Source organism: Heterodontus francisci, chromosome 1 (assembly GCF_036365525.1).
Source record: "Heterodontus francisci isolate sHetFra1 chromosome 1, sHetFra1.hap1, whole genome shotgun sequence".
NCBI lineage: Eukaryota > Metazoa > Chordata > Chondrichthyes > Heterodontiformes > Heterodontidae > Heterodontus > Heterodontus francisci.
This window is the reverse complement of record NC_090371.1, coordinates 230189170-230209039: the sequence shown is the minus strand read 5'-3', so window position 1 is coordinate 230209039 and position 19870 is coordinate 230189170. Positions and strand designations below refer to the sequence as shown.

Genomic DNA, 19870 nt, shown 5'->3' with positions numbered 1-19870 from the left:
CTCTTCCAGGTCATTTATAAAAATGACAAACAGCAGTGGCCCCAAAACAGATCCTTGCGGTACACCACTAGTAACTAAACTCCAGGATGAACATTTGCCATCAACCACCACCCTCTGTCTTCTTTCAGCTAGCCAAGTTCTGATCCAAAGCTCTAAATCACCTTCAACCACATACTTCCGTATTTTTTGCAATAGCCTACCATGGGGAACCTGATCAAACGCCTTACTGAAATCCATATACACCACATCCACTGCTTTACCCTCATCCACCTGTTTGGTCACCTTCTCGAAAAACTCAATAAGGTTTGTGAGGCACGACCTACCCTTCACAAAACCGTGCTGACTATCACGAATGAACTTATTCTTTTCAAGATGATTATAAATCCTGTCTCTTATAACCTTTTCCAACATTTTACCCACAACCGAAGTAAGGCTCACAGGTCTTTAATTACCAGGGCTGTCTCTACTCCCCTTCTTGAACAAGGGGACAACATTTGCTATCCTCCAGTCTTCCGACACTATTCCTGTCGACAATGACAACATAAAGATCAAGGACAAAGGCTCTGCAATCTCCTCCCTAGCTTCCCAGAGAATCCTAGGATAAATCCCATCTGGCCCAGGGGACTTATCTATTTTCACACTTTCCAAAATTGATAACACCTCCTCCTTGTGAACCTCAATCCCATCTAGCCTAGTAGCCTGAATCTCAGTATTCTCCTCGACAACATTTTCTTTCTCTACTGTAAATACTGACGCAAAATATTCATTTAACACTTCCCCTATCTCCTCTGATTCCACACACAACTTCCCACTACTATCCTTGATTGGCCCTAATCTAACTCTATCATTCTTTTATTCCTGATATACCTATAGAAAGCCTTAGGGTTTTCCCTGATCCTATCCGCCAATGACTTCTCGTGTCCTCTCCTTGCTCTTCTTAGCTCTCCCTTTAGATCCTTCCTGGCTAGCTTGTAACTCTCAAGCGCCCTAACTGAGCCTTCACGTCGCATCCTAACATAAGCCTTCTTCTTCCTCTTGACAAGCGCTTCAACTTCTTTAGTAAACCACGGCTCCCTCGCTCGACAACTTCCTCCCTGCCTCACAGGTACATACTTATCAAGGACACGCAGTAGCTGCCCTTTGAATAAGCTCCACATTTCGATTGTTCCCATCCCCTGCAGTTTCCTTCCCCATCCTACGCATCCTAAATCTTGCCTAATCGCATCATAATTTCTTTTCCCCCAGCTATAATTCTTGCCCTGCAGTATATACCTGTCCCTGCCCATCGCTAAGGTAAACCTAACCGAATTGTGATCACTATCACCAAAGTGCTCACCTACATTTAAATCTAACACCTGGCCGGGTTCATTACCCAGTACCAAGTCCAATGTGGCATCGTCCCTGGTTGGCCTGTCTACATACTGTGTCAGAAAACCCTCCTGCACACACTGGACAAAAACTGACCCATCTAAAGTACTCGAACTATAGTATTTCCAGTCGATATTTGGAAAGTTAAAGTCCCCCATAACAACTACCCTGTTACTCTCGCCCCTGTCGAGAATCATCTTCGCTATCCTTTCCTCTACATCTCTGGAACTATTTGGAGGTCTATAAAAGACTCCCAACAGGGTGACCTCACCTCTCCTGTTTCTAACCTCGGCCCGTACTACCTCAGTAGACGAGTCCTCAAACGTTCTTTCTGTCGCTGTAATACTCTCCTTGATTAACAATGCCACACCCCCCCCTCTTTTACCATCTTCTCTGTTCTTACTGAAACATCTAAATCCCGGAACCTGCAACATCCATTCCTGCCCCTGCTCTACCCATGTCTCCGAAATGGCCACTACATCGAGATCCCAGGTACCAACCCATGCTGCAAGCTCACCCAACTTATTCCGGATGCTCCTGGCGTTGAAGTAGACACACTTTAAACCAGGTTCTTGCTTGCCAGTGCCCTCTTGTGTCCTTGTAACCTTATCCCTGACCTCACTACTCTCAACATCCTGTACACTGGAACTACAATTTAGGTTCCCATCCCCCTGCTGAATTAGTTTAAACCCCCCCGAAGAGCACTAGCAAATCTCCCCCCCAGGATATTGGTACCCCTCTGGTTCAGGTGAAGACCATCCTGTTTGTAGAGGTCCCACCTACCCCAGAAAGAGCCCCAGTTATCCAGGAAACCAAAACCCTCCCTCCTGCACCATCCCTGCAGCCATGTGTTCAACTCAATAAGGTGAGTACTACGAAAGTTTTTTTTTAAGGACTTTAGATTGGAGTGGGTAGAACAAGGCCCTGAGTATAATTTGTATTTTTTAATTAAGGGAGTAACTAATTAATCTAAGGGTAAGTCATGGCAGGAGAGCTCAGCCCGAGATCTGCTCCTCCTACGCTATGTAGGACATCAGGGACGCTTCCAGTGTCCCTGACAACCATGTGTGCAGGAAGTGTATCCATCTGCAGCTACTGGCTACCCGCATTACGGAGCTGGAGCTGCGGATCGATTCACTGCGGAGCATCCGCGATGCTGAGGAAGTCGTGGACAGCAGGTTTAGTGAGGTGGTCACACAGCAGGTAATGGCTGCACAGGCAGAAAAGAGATGGGTGACCACCAGACGGAGTAGTAGGTGCAGGCAGGTAGTGCATGAGTCCCCTGTGGCCATCCCCCTCTCAAACAGATATACTGCTTTGGATACTGTTGTGGGGGATGACCTCCCAGGGGAGAGCAGCAACAGCCAAGTTCGTGGCACCACGGAGGGCTCTGCTGCACAGCAGGGGCGGAAAAGGGTTGGAAGAGATATAGTGATAGAGGATTCTATCGTAAGGGGTGCAGATAGGCGTTTCTGTGGCCACAAACGAGACTCCAGGATGGTATGTTGCCTCCCTGGTGCTAGGGTCAAGGATGTCTCGGAGCAGCTGCAGGACATTCTGAAAGGGGAGGGTGAGCAGCCAGAGGTCATGGTCCATATTGGTACTAACGACATTGGCAGGAAGAGGCATGAGGGCCTGCAAAGTGAATATGGGGAGTTAGGCAGAAGGTTAAAAAGCAGAACATCTAGGGTTGTAATCTCAGGATTACTCCCTGTGCCACGTGCTAGTGGGGGTAGGAATAGGAGGATAAGGCAAATGAATGCATGGCTGAAGAGCTGGTGTAGGCGGGAGGGCTTCAGCTAATTTTAACATTGGGATCTCTTCTGGTGCAGAGGTGACCTGTACAAGGACTGGTTGCATCTAAACTGGAGGGGGACCAATATCCTTGCGGGGAGGTTTGCTCGTACTAATCGAGAGGGTTTAAAGTAGTCTTGCAGTGGGGTGGGAGCCAAAGTAGTAGACTCTCAGATGAGATAGTTGAGGCGATAGTCAGCACGGTTTTCTGAAGGGTAGGTCCTGCCTCACAAACCTTATTGAGTTTTTCGAGAAGGTGACCCAACAGGTGGATGAGGGTAAAGCAGTGGATGTGGTGCATATGGATTTCAGTAAGGCGTTTGATAAGGTTCCCCACGGTAGGGTATTGCAGAAAATACGGAAGTATGTGGTTGAAGGTGATTTAGAGCTTTGGATCAGAAATTGGCTAGCTGAAAGAAGACAGAGGGTGGTGGTTGATGGCAAATGTTCATCCTGGAGTTTAGTTACTAGTGGTGTACCGCAAGGATCTGTTTTGGGGCCACTGCTGTTTGTCATTTTTATAAATGACCTGGAAGAGGGTGTAGAAGGGTGGGTTAGTAAATTTGCGGATGACACGAAGGTCGGTGGAGTTGTGGATAGTGCCGAAGGATGTTGCAGGGTACAGAGGGACATAGATAGGCTGCAGAGCTGGGCTGAGAGATGGCAAATGGAGTTTAATGCGGAAAAGTGTGAGGTGATTCACTTTGGAAGGAGTAACAGGAATGCAGAGTACTAGGCTAATGGGAAGATTCTTGGTAGTGTCGATGAACAGAGAGATCTTGGTGTCCAGGTACATAAATCCCTGAAAGTTGTTACCCAGGTTAATAGAGCTGTTAAGAAGGCATATGGTGTGTTCGCTTTTATTTATAGGGGGATTGAGTTTCGGAGCCACGAGGTCATGCTGCAGCTGAACAAAACTCTAGTGAGACCGCACCTGGAGTATTGCGTGCAGTTCTGGTCACCGCATTGTAGGAAGGATGTGGAGGCTTTGGAAAGGGTGCAGAGGAGATTTACTAGGATGTTGCCTGGTATGGAGGAAAGGCTGAGGGACTTGAAGTTGTTTTCGTTGGAGAGAAGGAGGAGGAGAGGTGACTTAATACAGACATATAAGATAATCTGAGGGTTAGATAGGGTGGATAGTGAGAGTCTTTTTCCTCGGATGGTGATGGCAAACACGAGGGGACATAGCTTTAAGTTGAGGGGTGATAGATTTAGGACAGATGTTAGAGGTAGTTTCTTTACTCAGAGAGTAGTAGGGGCGTGGAACGCCCTGCCTGCAACAGTAGTAGACTCGCCAACTTTAAGGGCATTTAAGTGGTCATTGGATAGACATATGGATAAAAATGGAATAGTGTAGGTCAGATGGTTTCACAGGTCGGTGCAACATCGAGGGCCGAAGGGCCTGTACTGCGCTGTAATGTTCTAATGTTCAAATGTGGAGGTTAAAGCAAGCAAGTCCAGTAGGCATGCCGGGCTGGGGCAGGACAGGGAGCGTGGAAGGTCTGGTAAGCTAAACTGCATTTACGTTAATGCAAGAAGCCTTACAGATAAGGCAGATGATCTCGGTACATGGGATTGTGATATTATACCTATTACGGAAACGTGGTTGAGGGATGGGAAGGACTGGCAGCTCAATGTTCCGGGGTACCGATCTTTCCGGCGTAACAGAGGAAGGGGAGTTGCACTATTGATTAGGGAGGACATCACGGCAGTACTTAGAGAGGATATCCTGGGGGGAATGTCCAGTGAGGCCATATGGGTAGAACTTAGAAATAAGAAAGGGGTGATCGCTTTGATGGGATTATACAATCGGCCTCCCAATAGTCAGAGGGAAGTGGAGGAGTATATATGTAGGGAAATCACAGATAGGTGTAGGAATTATCGGGTTATAATAGTAGGTGATTTTAACTTTCCTAATATTGACTGGGACTGCCTTAGTGCGAAGGGATCAGATGGGGAAGAATTTGTTCAGTGTGTCCAGGATAGTTTTCTGAAGCAGTATGTGGATGGCCCTACTAGAGAAGGGGCTACACTCGACCTTCTCTTAGGAAATGAGAATGGGCAGGTGGTAGATGTGTCAGTGGGGGAGCACTTTGGGACCAGTGACCATAACTCTATTAGCTTCAAGACAGTTATGGCAAAGGATAGGACTGGTCCTCAGGTTGAAGTCCTAAATTGGGGAAGGCTAATTTTGATGCCATCAGACAGGAACTCTCAAAAGTTGAATGGGAGAGGCTGTTTACAGGTAAAGGGACGTCTGGCAAGTGGGAGGCTTTTAAAAGTGAGATGGGAAGAGTTCAGGGCCGGCATGTTGGATGGAATGGCAAGGCTGGCAAGTTTAGGGAACCTTGGTTGACGAGGGATATTGAGAGTCTGGTCAGGACAAAGAAGGAGGCATATGTCAGGTATAGGCAGCTGGGATCGAGCGAGTCCCTCGAGGAGTATAGGGGATCTAGGACTACACTTAAGAAGGAAATTAGGAGGGCAAAAAGGGGCCATGAGATTTCTCTGGCAGATAAGATAAAGGAGAATCCTAAAAGATTCTATGTATATTAAGGGTAAAAGGGTAGCTAGGGAGAGAGTAGGTCCCCTTAAGCATCAGTGTGGCAATCGATGTGTGGAGCCATGGGAAATGGGCGAGGTCTTAAATGAATATTTCTCGTCCGTATTTACCGTGGAGAAGGTCATGGAAGCTAGTGAGTTCAAGGGAGGGAACAGCAATATCCTGGAGCATATCAACATTACAAAGGAGGAGGTGTTGGAGGTTTTGAAGCGCATTAAGGTGGATAAATCCCCAGGGCCTGACCAGGTGTATCCTAGGATGCTATGGGAAGCAAGGGAGGAGATTGCTGGGGCCCTGGCAGAGATTTTTGTATCATCGTTAGCCACAGGTGAGGAACTGGAAGACTGGAGGATAGCTAATGTTGTGCCTTCATTTAAGAAGGGCAGCAGGGATAAGCCAGGGAACGACAGGCCGGTGAGCCTTACATCAGTGGTGGGAAAGTTATTGGAAGGGATTCTGAGAGGCAGGATTTATATGCATCCGGAAAGGCATGGTCTGATTAGGGATAGTCAGCATGGCTTTGTGCGTGGGAAATCATGTCTCACGAATTTGATTGAGTTTTTTGAGGAGGTGACCAAGAGGATTGACGAGGGCAAGGCGATGGACATTGTCTACATGGACTTTAGCAAGGCCTTTGACAAGGTCCCGCATGGGAGGCTGGTCCAGAAGGTTCGAACACATGGGATCCAGGGTGAGCTAGCAAATTGGATACAAAATTGGCTTGGTGATAGGAGGCAGAGGGTGGTAGTGGAGGGTTGTTTTTCAGATTGGAGGCCGATGACCAGTGGTGTGCCGCAGGGATCAGTGCTGGGCCCTCTGTTGTTTGTCATATATATTAATGACTTGGATGTGAATGTCGGGGGCACGATTATTAAGTTTGCAGACGACACCAAAATTGGTGGTATACTGGACAGTGAAGAAGGTTGTCTAAGGTTACAACAGGATATAGATAAACTGGAAAAGTGGGCAAGGGATTGGCAAATGGAATTTCACGCAGACAAGTGTGAAGTGATGCATTTTGGGAAGTTAACCAGGGCAGAACATACACAGTGAATGGCAGGGCCCTGGGGAGTGTTGTTGAGCAGAGAGACCTTGGGGTGTAAGTACATAGTTCCCTGAAAGTGGCAACACAGGTAGACAAGTTGGTGAAGAAGGCGTATGGCATGCTTGCCTTCATCGGCCGAGGCATTGAGTACAAGAGTTGGGACGTCATGTTACAGTTGTACATAACGTTGGTTCGGCTGCATTTGGAGTACTGTGTGCAGTTCTGGTTGCCGCACTGCAGGAAAGATGTGATTAAGCTAGAGAGGGTGCAGAAAAGATTCGGAAGGATATTGCCTGTTTTGGAGGGCTTGAGTTATAAAGAGAGATTGGATAGGCTGGGTCTGTTTTCCCTGGAACGAAGGAGGCTGAGAGGGGACATGATAGCGGTATATAAAATTTTGAGAGGCATAGATAGGGTCGATAGCCAGAGTCTGTTTCCCATGGTAGGGGTGACTAAAACTAGAGGGCAAAGATTTAAGGTGAGAGGCAGGAGGTTTAAAGGGGATCAAAGGGGTAAATTTTTCACACGAAGAATAGTGGATATCTGGAATGTGCTGCCTGAGGAGGTGTTGGAGGCTGGAACCGTAGTGACATTTCAGAGGCATCTGGACAGGTACTTGAATGAGCAAGGCATAGAGGGATATGGAATTAATGCAGGCAGGTGGGATTAGTATAGACAGGCATTATGGTCGGCATGGATGCGGTGGGCCGAAGGGCCTGTTTCTATGCTGTACGACTCTATGACTCTATAGTCTCAGTCTCAAAATAAGAGTTCACCCATTTTGGACTGAGATGAGGAGAAGTTTCTTCACTCAGAGGGTTGTGACTCTTTGGAACTTCCTACCCCGCCTCTCCCCCCCACCCCCCTGCAACTCCACAGTGGGCTGTGAATGCATTTTTTTTCAGTATATTCAAGAACGAGATCGATAGGTGTTTGGGCACCAAAGGATTCAAGGGATGTGGGGATTGGGCAGGAAAGTGCAGCTGATGTAAAGGTTCAGCTGTGATATTATTGAATGGCAGAGTGGGCTTGAGGAGCCAATGTCATACCTCTGTTGCTATTTATTCAGTTCTTATCTCCTGACAGTCCAAGACTTCAAGACTTTCAAGCCTCAGCTGATGGGAGTGCAAATGTGAGAAATGGATGCCGACATTAATCTGTCCAATTTGTTGCACGATAGGTCTTCAGCCATTGGCTTTACTTAATTATAATTTTAGGATTTATCTATTGGATTGTTCTGCTCCTTTTAAGCCATTGGGGTAATTTTCCACCTTCCTGCTCACTGGGAGCACATATTGGAATTTAAGTGTGCAGCTGAATTTCCAAAATTGATCCCAACAGGTGAAGCTCCTGGTTGGAAGCATGAATTTTGAAAATTACTCTTTGTGGATTTTCAAAGAGGGGTCTATTAACCAGAGCAGGATCAGCAAGGTTATCAGATTCCTATCTACCTCAGGGCAGACAACACAACTTGTGTCCTGAGAACTCTGTATGCATACTTCGTGTTTTCAGTATTTGTTGGCATGCTGGCACATTGTTTCCGATGTACACTAATAAAATAATCATATCATAGCATTGTTTTGCTTTGTGTAGCTACCATTGTCTTTCAGGAGTTAGCAGAAAGCTCCCAATGCTATGTACATATTTGCGGGGGGTGGGGGGGGGGAGCGGGGGAGCTTCTCCGTGCAGAAAATTTTTAAATTCAGCTGTCATAATGACGACATAGCAATCCCCTCTTGCATAACTTTTAAGATAAAATATAGTAGAAACCATAAAATGTGAGAAAAGTTGTAAATAGCAAATTTCATAGTTTCTTACCTGTAAAGTGCTAATGTGAACGGGGGTGCCTGTTCCATTAACAGTATTCTTGGAGGATGGTTTGACCCAGTTTCCACATCCTTTCCCTTCAGGTGCAATGGCCTGCTCCTTGGCCTTCAGTTTTTTTTGGATTCGAGCCCTTTCAGCTTCAATTTTCTTTGGGCTGTTCAAGAAAACCTGAACAACAGCATATTCTACAAGTGATGCAAACCCAAACAGGAGGCAAGCAATCAACCAGATATCCAAGGCTTTTACATAGGAGACCTTGGGCAGCTCTGCAGCGAGAGACATGCACTCAGATGACAAGTTGAGCACTGAGAAGATGCCTGTGAGAAACAAATAGGTACATTAACATTAATATTTTTAAATATTTGCTTGCATAGGTGGATTTAAATGTAAACACTGTTAATTAAGTTAATCTCGCTTTAGCACTCATAATGAGACAGGAAGAGCAGGAGTGCTCCCCCACTACCAACAACCCCACAACCCCACCAACACCAACCGCCCCCCCCACTCCCACCGGACTCCCAGGCATCACAATGAAGCATTCAGCCTCTCCAGCCCTGATTTCTGCCTCCCTCAATCACAACCTGGAGACCTCTCCCATACTCCATACAACAGACTGCCGGAGACCATCCCTATGGGTCCCCGCCGGTGACCTCCTGCCATTACTACCACTCCGCCCACCAAGGCAGTCAATCTGGCCAGCTGTCAGATGGAAGTCTACCCAAAATTATTTGAATGTTAGTGGGCTTATAGCTTACTATCAGATTCTCCTGTATCCTCCCTTCCAGCTTCCCTGGTAAAACTGGGGCTTCTGAAACAGATAACCACATATCTTTTTCCCTTACCCCTTCAAATATTTTCATAGGCCCCACAGTTCCAGTTGGAGCCAGACGGAATGGTATCATTCATAAGCCCTTTGCGTACCTGGGCATGGCTGTTGGACCTATACTGGGGGTTCAACGTGTTTTATGCTATTCTTTTGTCTGTTGAAACTTTGGAGTCTTTCTATTTCTTTGTACAGAATACTCACAGGTCTGACTGTTAGTAATGAATTGAAGTTTTGTTTTTATTTCACTCTGTGCAATTCTGCACAACTTTCTCTTGCTGGCCAGTAACAGGATTGTAATGGCACTCATCAAATAGCATTTTTGGGTGAATTTTCATGTACATATTTTAGTGGTAAAAATAGATCAAAGAACAAAGAACAGTACAGCACAGGAAGAGGCCATTCAGCCCTCCAAGCCTGCGCCGATCTTGATGTTGTCTAAACTAAAACCTTCTGCACTTCCGGGGTCCGTATCCCTCGATTCCCATCCTTTTCACGTATTTGTCAAGATGCCTCTTAAACGTTGCTATCGTACCTGCTTCCACCACCTCCCCCGGCAGCAAGTTCCAGGCACTCACCACCCTCTGTGTAAGGAACTTGCCTCGCACATTCCCTCCAACATTGCACATAGCCCCTCGCACCTTAAACCTAAATCCCCTGGAAAAAAGCTTCTGACTATCCACTCTGTCCATGCCACTCAGAACTTTGTAAACCTCTATCATGTCGCCCCTCAACCTCCATCGTTCCAGTGAAAACAATCCGTTTATCCAACCTCTCCTCATAGCTAATAACCTCCAGACCAGGCAACATCCTGGTAAACCTCTTCTGTACCCTGTCCAAAGCCTCCACATCCTTCTGGTAGTGTGGCGACCAGAAGTGTACGCAATATTCCAAGTGTGGCCTAACTAAGGTTCTGTACAGCTGCAGCATGACTTGCCAAATTTTATACTCTATGCCCCGACCGATGAAGGCAAGCATGCCGTATGCCTTCTTGACTATCTCATCCACCTGTGTTGCCACTTTCAGTGATCTGTGGACCTGTACGCCCAGATCTCTCTGCCTGTCAATACTCATAAGGGTTCTGCCATTTACTGTATACTTCCACCTGTATTAGACCTTCCAAAATGCATTACCTCACATTTGTCCGATTAAACTCCATCTGCCATTTCTCCGCCCAAGTCTCCAACCGATCTATATCCTGCTGTATCCTCTGACAATCCTCATCACTATCCGCAACTCCACCAACCTTTGTGTCGTCTACAAACCTACTGATCAGGCCAGCTACATTTTCCTCCAAATCATTTATATATACTGCAAAAATACACAGGGCAGCACAGTGGCACAGTAGTTAGCATGGCAGCCTCACAACACCAGTGACCCAGGTTCGATTCTGGGTACTGCCTGTGCAGAGTTTGCAAGTTTTCCCTGTGACCGTGTGGGTTTCCGCCGGGTACTCCGGTTTCCTCCCACAGCCAAATACTTGCAGGTTGATATGTAAATTGGCTATTATATATTGCCCCATGTATAGGTAGTGGAATTGAGGGAATGTAGGATTAGTATAAATGGGTGGTTGATGGTCGGCACAGACTCGGTGGGCCGAAGGGCCTGTTTCAGTGCTGTATCTCTAAATAAATAAGTCCTTCTCTTGGGTGAATACTGATGCAAAATACTCATTTAGTACCTTACCCATTTCCTCTGGCTCCATGCATAGATTCCCTCATCTGTTCTTGAGTGGGCCAACCCTTTCCCTGGCTACCCTCTTGCTCTTTATATACGTATAAAAAGCCTTGGGATTCTCCTTAATCCTGTTTGCCAATGACTTTTCATGACCCCTTTTAGCGCTCCTGACTCCTTGATTCAGTTCCTTCCTACTTTCTTTATATTCCTCAGGGGCTTCATCTATTCCCAGCCTTCTCGCCCTTACAAATACTTCCTTTTTCTTTTTGACTAGGCTTACAATATCCCTCATTATCCAAGGTTCCCGAAACTTGCCAAACTTATCCTTCATCCTCACAGGAACATGCTGGTCCTGGAGTCTAATCAACTGACCTTTGAAAGACTTTCACATGTCAGATGTTGATTTACCCTCAAACAGCCGCCCCCAATCTAAATTCTTCAGTTCCTGCTTAATATTGTTAGAATTAGCCTTCCCCCAATTTAGCACCTTCACCCGAGGACTACTCTTATCCTTATCCATAAGTACCTTAAAACTTACGGAATTATGGTCATTGTTCCCGAAATGCTCCCCGACTGAAACTTCGACCACCTGGCCGGGCTCATTCCCTAATACCAGGTCCAGTACAGCCCCTTCCCGAGTTGGACTATCTACATATTGTTTCAAGAAGCCCTCCTGGATGCTCCTTACAAATTCTCCCCCATCCAAGCCCCTGGCACTAAGAGAGTCCCAGTCAATATCGGGGAAGTTGAAATCACCCACCACAACAACCCTGTTGCTTTTACATCTTTCCAAAATCTGTCTACATATCTGCTACTCTATCTCCCGCTGGCTGTTGGGAGGCCTGTAGTAAACCCCCAACATCGTGACTGCACCCTTACTATTCCTGAGCTCTACCCATATTGCCTCGCTGCATGATCCCTCCGAGGTGTCCTCCCGCAGTATAGCTGTGATATTCTCCTTAACGAGTAATGCAACTCCCCCAACCCTTTTACATCCCCCTCTATCCCGCCTGAAGCATCTAAATCCTGGAACGTTTAGCTGCCAATCCCGTCCTTCCCTCAACCAAGTCTCTGTAATAGTAACAACATCATAGTTCCAAGTACTAATCCAAGCTCTAAGTTCATCTGCCTTACCTGTTATACTTCTCGCATTGAAACAAATGTACTTCAGACCACCAGTCCCGCTGTGCTCAGCAACATCTCCCTGCCTACTCTTCATCTCAGTCTTACTGGCCTTATTCACTCGTTCCCCCTCAGTTATTTCACCTTCTGACTATTGCTCTGGTTCCCACCCCCCTGCCACACTAGTTTAAGCCCTCCCGAGTGACGCTAGCAAACCTCGCAGCCAGGATATTTGTGCCCCTCCAGTTTAGATGCAACCCGTCCTTCTTGTACAGGTCCCACCTGTCCTGGAAGAGATCCCAATGATCCAGATATATGAAACCCTCCCTCCTACACCAGCTGTTTAGACAAAGGGACATTGGTGGAATAAAAATTTGATGGGTTTTATACTGGGCAGGTGATGTGCTCTACCAGATTTCCATCCAGGTAGTGATGATGGAAATCCATTCCAAAATGTCCATTGCCACTTTTTACTTGTTTGCTCACAATTACTTTTTTTTGTAAAAGTTAACCATAGAGGAAATCATAGCTTGGCTCTGAAATTTGTAGGGGTTCTTTCAGTCTCCCATTGGTGGGAGACCGATGCAACCCTCAACAAAGTGGCGTAAATGGTCACTAACAATGGTCTATGTCATTTCTCTGGAGTATCAGCAGTCTCCCACCAAATTTCTGGTGTAAGACCAGGAGAACACCTGCAGAATTTAAGAGCTCTTCTTTGATAATAAAACACAATGCACACAATTCACTAACAGGAATATTTCTAATACTTAAAAGCGATTGATTATTTTTAGTCATGTTTAATGGACATCAATCAAAATGGCAGATGCTCTCATTTTTACTTTAGCTGGTTTCTTTCAAACTGAATTCAGAAACACAAATGAAAGAACGACCAATGATCAATTATCACTCACCTGCAATCAAGCTCCTTTAACATTCTCAACAACAGCAAATTGCATTTGTATCGTGCCTCACAGGGTGCTTAAGGCAGCTAAGTTATATATCACAAATATAAATGGCAAATACTTCATTTGCAGACCAGAATATATAGTTCCTATATGTTCTCTTCCAGAAAGCCTGTTGGGGAAGGCTGGAACTGGAGCCAATCTTTTCACTGTTTTGTATTTTTAACAGAGTTACACATTACAAGCATACACCTCCGAACCCAACATCCACAGTTTTAGTCTGTCTATTTACAGCTCTTTTGGACCAACCAGAAAGTTGCTAATAAGGAGGTACTAAGTGCCCCTTCTGAAAGGGGCACCACTAATGTACTGTAACAAAACAAAAACAAAAAAAAAATTAAAGGAAACTTAGCGAATCAAACTAAAGTGACATTCCCAGGGGTGATGATGCACTCCAGTCCCCCCACTGCCCACTGGTCATGCAAGGTCTCAAGCATATTGATGGACACCACATGCTCCCTCTCCAGGGATGCCCAGGCGTGAACGCAGCCACAGAAGAGAGGCAGGCAGTCTGGCTGGACAACCCCCTCGACTGCCCACTGTCTGGACCTGTTGATAGGCACCTTGACCAGGCCCAGATGCAGTCTCACAAGGAGGTCCCTTGACCTGCCCTCTCCCCTCTGCACCGGGTGGCCAAAGATCAGGAGCATGGGACTGACGTGCAACCAGAACTTGAAGAGCAGCCTCTCAGGGGCTGCAATCTCACACATTCTATATAAATGTGAAACACGGTCTCGTCCAGGCCACAGAAATTACAGGCGGTCCGGAAATCCATGAATCAACTTAATAATCAATTGCACGGGACTGCCGCATGCAAGAACCTCCATGCCAAATTCTCGATGCCTATCTATTTACACCTCTTTTGAAAAAAAAAGGCAAATTGTTAACTTAAAGGGAGAGACTAGATACAGTGGCACAGTGGCACAGTGGTTAGCACCGCAGCCTCACAGCTCCAGGGACCCGGGTTCGATTCCGGGTACTGCCTGTGTGGAGTTTGCAAGTTCTCCCTGTGTCTGCGTGGGTTTTCTCCGGGTGCTCCGGTTTCCTCCCACAAGCCAAAAGACTTGCAGGTTGATAGGTAAATTGGCCATTATAAATTGTCACTAGTATAGGTAGGTGGTAGGGAAATATAGGGACAGGTGGGGATGTTTGGTAGGAATATGGGATTAGTGTAGGATTAGTATAAATGGGTGGTTGATGGTCGGCACAGACTCGGTGGGCCGAAGGGCCTGTTTCAGTGCTGTATCTCTAATCTAATCCCTGTTGAAGGGGCACCAGCAATATACAGTGACTAAGAAAAACTATCAAAGGAACTTAACTAAATCAAATTAAAATGTCATTCCCGGTGGTGATGATGCACTCCAGTCCCTCCGGTGCCCACTGGTCGCGGAAGGCCTCAAGCGTACCAGCGGACACCGTCTGCTCCCTCTCCAGGGACAACCGGACATGGATGTAACTGCGGATGAGAGGCAGACAGTGTGACCAGATGACCCCCTTGGCTGCCTGCTGCCTGGACCTATCGATTGCAAAGGACCGCCGAGGGCAATACCCTCCAGGCCAAATCCCTGATGCCTGTCTATTTACAGGGGGCTTAAGTGCATGCCCAGTTAATGCCCACCACCTGCACACAATTAAACGCAATTAATATACAATTAGCAATATGTAGTACCCTTGCTCAAAAATGCAGTGTCTTCAGTAGTTAGTCTTAACTTGACCCCAACTTTTGCTGGCAGCTCTGAACTAAACTGGCACTTTCTGGTGGTTCTGACTCAATTCCTGCCAGCAATCCCGATCTGACTCAATTCTGACAAAAGAACTAATCAAAAGAATGAAGTTATGGTTGACAAATCAGGCACTTTTAATATGAAAACATTGGACAGAATGCAAAAAATGTACAAAAGCAGGGAAGTTTTATGAATTCTTTATAAATAACTAGTTCAACCTCAGCTAGAAAGGATGTCAAGGCCTTGGACAAGGTGCAGAGGAAATTTATCAGAATGGTGCCAGGGATGAGGAGTTTCAGCTACCTGGAGAGGCTCGAGGAACTGGGATTGCTCACCTTCGAGCAGAGAAGTCAAAGGGAGATTTAATAGAGGTGTTCAAAATTGTGAGGGGTCTGACAGAGTAGATATGGAGAAACTGCAGCTACTGGCAGGAGGGTTAGTAACCAGAGGATACAGATTTAAAATAATTGCAAAAATGCCAGGCAGGAGATGAGGACAATTATGCTTACTCAGAGAAGTGTTATAATCTAGAATGTAGCAACTGAAATGATGATGGAAGCAGATTCAGTCGTAACTTTCAGAAGGGAATTGGATCACCACTTAAAAAGGAACAATCTGTAGAGCTATAGTGTGAGAGCAGGGGAGTGAAACTAACTGTATAGCTCTTTCAGCAACACAGGCATGATGGGCAGAATGGTTTCCTTCTGTGCCATATTATTCTATGATTCTATTCTATGTTTTATGGAAGGGAAAGTTATTAGTGTTAACTTTTAAAGATATAACTTAAGTCAATAAAATACTTACACAATGAAATTACTAAACCGATTGCTGACTTTGTAGTTGCTACTTTTTTCATTTTTTTGTAAGCTTTTATATATCTCATGCATACCGTTCGAAAAAAAATTAATGAACTGGAGAGTTTGAGGTTTAATACTAGTGTTGATGGTTCAACTCTCGGCCTTCAATGGTTAAGTTTTAGCAATTCCTTGCCAAGCCATTAGATGAAAAGCAATGATACAGTTCACCCCAGGCGGTAAGAAAAATTAATAGCATCAACTATACCAGATGGAACTGCATCTCATCCTAGCCAATTGTGAATCAGTACTGACAACGAAAATGGAAACATCTGAGGTCAAAATCATCCTCCTTTCCAGCAAACCAACAATAGCCGCACTTTAAAAGTAATTCAATGACTATGAAGTGTTTGGGACATCCTCAGGATGTGGAAGAAACTATATAAATGTAAATTCCTTCCTATTTCACAACTGGAGGGGAAATTTGATGAAGCAAACATGTAAGAAGGGAGGAATGTTAAAAAGCAAAGTGGGAAAATTATAACTTAAAAATAATGAAAATAAACAGTTCTGCAATTCTTTATTGCAGGAATACAATAAAGTTTTCAAGGCAATTGAAGACAAGGATATATATAAAAATCACTAGTTTTTAGACAATATTGTATTTGTGAACCTCAGCATTTATTGTTGCTTTCAATCTGCATTCCCTACGGATGTCATTAAAGCAAGGATCATTAAAATTTGTAACATTTGTAAAAAACCTTGTAAAATTTATGAATGTTTATGATTTGTTAATTGCATTGCAGGTCATATGTACAGTATAATATGATATTGAACAAGAAAGACCAGCAAAATTCCAGGTAAAAATATTGTTCCATAATGAGATAACTAATCCAAGGCCTGCTGTCTATTCTTATAATAGTGTTACGATGAAATTCACTGTATCTGAAGCACTTTGGGATGTTTCTGAGAGGCATGAGCAGGTACTCTAACATTCAATTCCTTTGTTCTTAGTTGCATAGTATTATAGGAACATGCCATTCAGCCCATCAAGTCTATGCCAATGGTTATATCTGTATGAGCCTCCTCCCACCCTTCTTCATCTAACCCCATCAACGCATCTTCTATTCCTTTCTCTCTCATGAGTTTATCTAGCTTCCTCTTAAATGCCTCTATGCTATTCATCTCAATTATCCCTTGTGGTAGCAAGTTCCACATTCTAACCACTCTCTGGGAAAAAAGTTTCCCTGAATTCAGTATTAGATTTATTCGTGACTATCTTATATTTATGGCCCCTAGTTCTGGCCATGCCTGCAAGTCTTCTCTACATCTACACTATCATACTCTTTCATAATCTTAAAGACCTTTATCAGGTCATCCCTCAGTCTTCTCTTTTTTAGAGAAAAGAGCTCCAGCCTGTTCATTATTTCCCAATAGCTTTAATCTCTCAGTTTTGGTATCATCCAAGTAAATCCTTTCTTGTAACTTTACCAGTGCCTCTGTAGCCTTTTTATAATATGGAGAACAGAACTGTTCTAAGTACTCCAAGTGTGAGCAAGTCAAGGTTCTAAGCGGTATAACATAAGTTCTCTGCTTTTCAATTCTACCATTTCAGAAATGGTCTCCTCACCGAAGGAACAATAGAGCCTTAGAGGATATTCAACAAAGGTTCACTAGACTGGTTACTGGAGTGAGAGGCTTTCCTATGAGGAGAGATTAGGCGTATATTATCTGGAGTTTAGAAGAATGAGTGGTGGTCTCATTGAAACGCTCAAAGGGGCATGCAGGCTCTGTATTCCAGCAGGTTAGTAGCATTGCTGAGGTGCCGCCCCAGGGGACTGGCGTGGAGCATGAACCTGCTGTCCTCTCTCAGGGTAACAGCATTTATGCTCCCTGCACTGCCACTCAACATGGCCTTGCTGTTGCCTTTCAGCCAGCCAGCTCAGAATACTCCATCCTGAGGTGGTGCACTCCGAAGCCAAGCCCTCAAGGCCCAGAGCTGCTCAAGGGCATCCTGCAGACCATCTGCATGCTCCCCCACTGAAAGTTAGCAGCCTTCCAACAGCTATGCTACAACCACTGTGGTTATTCTGCATATGAGAACTAAGACAGGCAAAGGCACCCACAAGACTGTCACTAAGAGAGTGCATAAAGAATGAATAGTTGAGTTTAGTCCACCATCTACAAGGCACAAGTCAGGAGTGTGATGGAATACTCTCCACTTGCCTGGATGTGTGCAGCTCCAACAACACTCAAGAAGGTTGACCCCAACCAGAACAAAGCAGCCCAGTTGATCAGCATCCCATTCACAACCTTAAAAATTCACTCCCTGTACCACAGTGGCAGCAGTGTGTGCCAAGCTTCCCAAAATGCCAAGCCTCCTTTGACTGCATCTTCCAAACCCACGACCTCTACCACCTGAAAGGACTAGGGCAGCAGACACATGGGAACACCACCGTCTTCAAGTTCCCATCCAAGCCACTCACCATCCTGAATTATAACTTATCACTGTCACTGGATCCAAATCCTGGAACTCCCTCCCTACCAACACCACATGGACTGCAGCAGTTCAAGAAGGCAGCTCATCAACACCTTCTCAAGGGCAATTAATGATGAGCAAAAAATGCTGGCCTTGCTCACACCCCCAAAAAAAGTAAAAACAGGTTTTGCATGGATTATTGAAAGTGTTGTTGAATAAAGTTACTATGGAATTTTTTTTTGGTGTCTTTTATTTCAGGATTCCTGCTAAGAGGGTGCTGTGATGGTCTGTAGCAGAGGATGAAAAGATGGGGAATTGTGGAGCAGCAGTGATGTGGGAATGAGATTTAAGGGAAACCAGAGTCTGAGCAGCCGCTCATGGCCAGCTCGTTCGAAGTAAGGGATCCCAATACCACCTTCCTTCCTCCTCCTCCATCCTCCTCTTCCTCGTCCCAAGATGCTTCTTTGTGCTTGTGGCTGTTCATTTTTCAGTCCAATAACACCCTATTTGTACTAATGCTTTGTCTTTCAGCACACCATTAACATATTGTTTGCCTTTGCTCCATGACCTTCTGGTCAGCTAGTCTGTGACCTTGTCCTATCAACACCTTCTCTTCTGTTATCTCTTGCCCCACCCCTGCTTTACTTGCTTAAAATCTTTTACATTTCTTATATCTTCCAGTTCTGAAGAAGGGTCACTGACCTGAAACGTTAACTCTGCTTCTCTCTCCACAGATGCTGCCAGATGTGCTGAGTATTTCCAGTGTTTCTTGTTTTTATTTCAGGAAAACTTCCTTGGCCAACATGTTCTCAGTCCAGCTAGGAAAGAGGTACTGCTGGATATGGTGCTGGGGAATGAGGAATTCCAAGTGGACCAAGAGTCTGTGGAGAACACTTGGGTAAGAGAGATCATTGTATCATAAGGTTCAGATTAGTAATGGAGAAGAGCAAGGAACAATCTAACTTAGAACTTCTAAATTAGAAGAGGGCTAACTTCAATGAGATACGAGGGGATTTCGCCAGTGTAGAATGGATCCAAAGTTTGACAGGAAAACCTTTAACAGGACAATGGTTGAGCTTTAAGAAAGAGATGTTTCAGGTACAGGTACAGGTATATTTCAACAAGAGGTAAAGGTGGGGAGCCAAAGCCAGAGCTCCTTGGATGACAAGGGAGATAGAGAATATGATGAAACAAAAAAAAATGTATGATGCATGTCAGGTGAATTCTTCAAGCGAGAACCAGGCAAATTACAATAAGTTGAGAGGGGAAGTGAAGAGGAAAATAAACTAACAAACAGAGTATGTGAGAATAGAATGGCAGTTAATATAAAAAGGAACCCAAAAATCTTCTACCAGCATGTAAATAGGAAGTAGGTAGTAAGAGCTGGGGTGGGCCTATTAAGAGACAAAGAAGGTGCAGGGTAAGGATAGAATACTTAATGAGTACTTTGTATTGCTGTTTACTGAGGAACAGGATGCTGACAAAATATCAGTATAAGCAGAGATGGTAGAGGTAATGGATGGGGTGAAAATTGATAGGCAGGACGTACTGGAAATGCTGGCTATGTTTTGAATGGATAAACCTCCGGATGGCTTGCAAACCAGGTTGCTAAACGAAGCAGGAGTGGAGATAGAGCAAGGACTTGCCATAATCTTCCAATCTTCCCTAGATACGGCAGAGATGCCAGAGGAT

At 45.1% G+C, this 19870-nt stretch overlaps 1 protein-coding gene across 2 annotated transcripts in view; it reads right to left on the bottom strand.

Moving 5' to 3' along the window:
* The window catches only part of glrbb (glycine receptor, beta b), a 228714-nt gene that overhangs the window by 55700 nt on the left and 153144 nt on the right, over positions 1-19870 (bottom strand). For both annotated transcript variants that reach the window (XM_068022517.1, XM_068022600.1), the window contains exon 9: positions 8589-8914. In XM_068022517.1, the coding sequence (XP_067878618.1) occupies positions 8589-8914 (326 nt within the window). The remainder of the gene's footprint in view (positions 1-8588; positions 8915-19870) is intronic.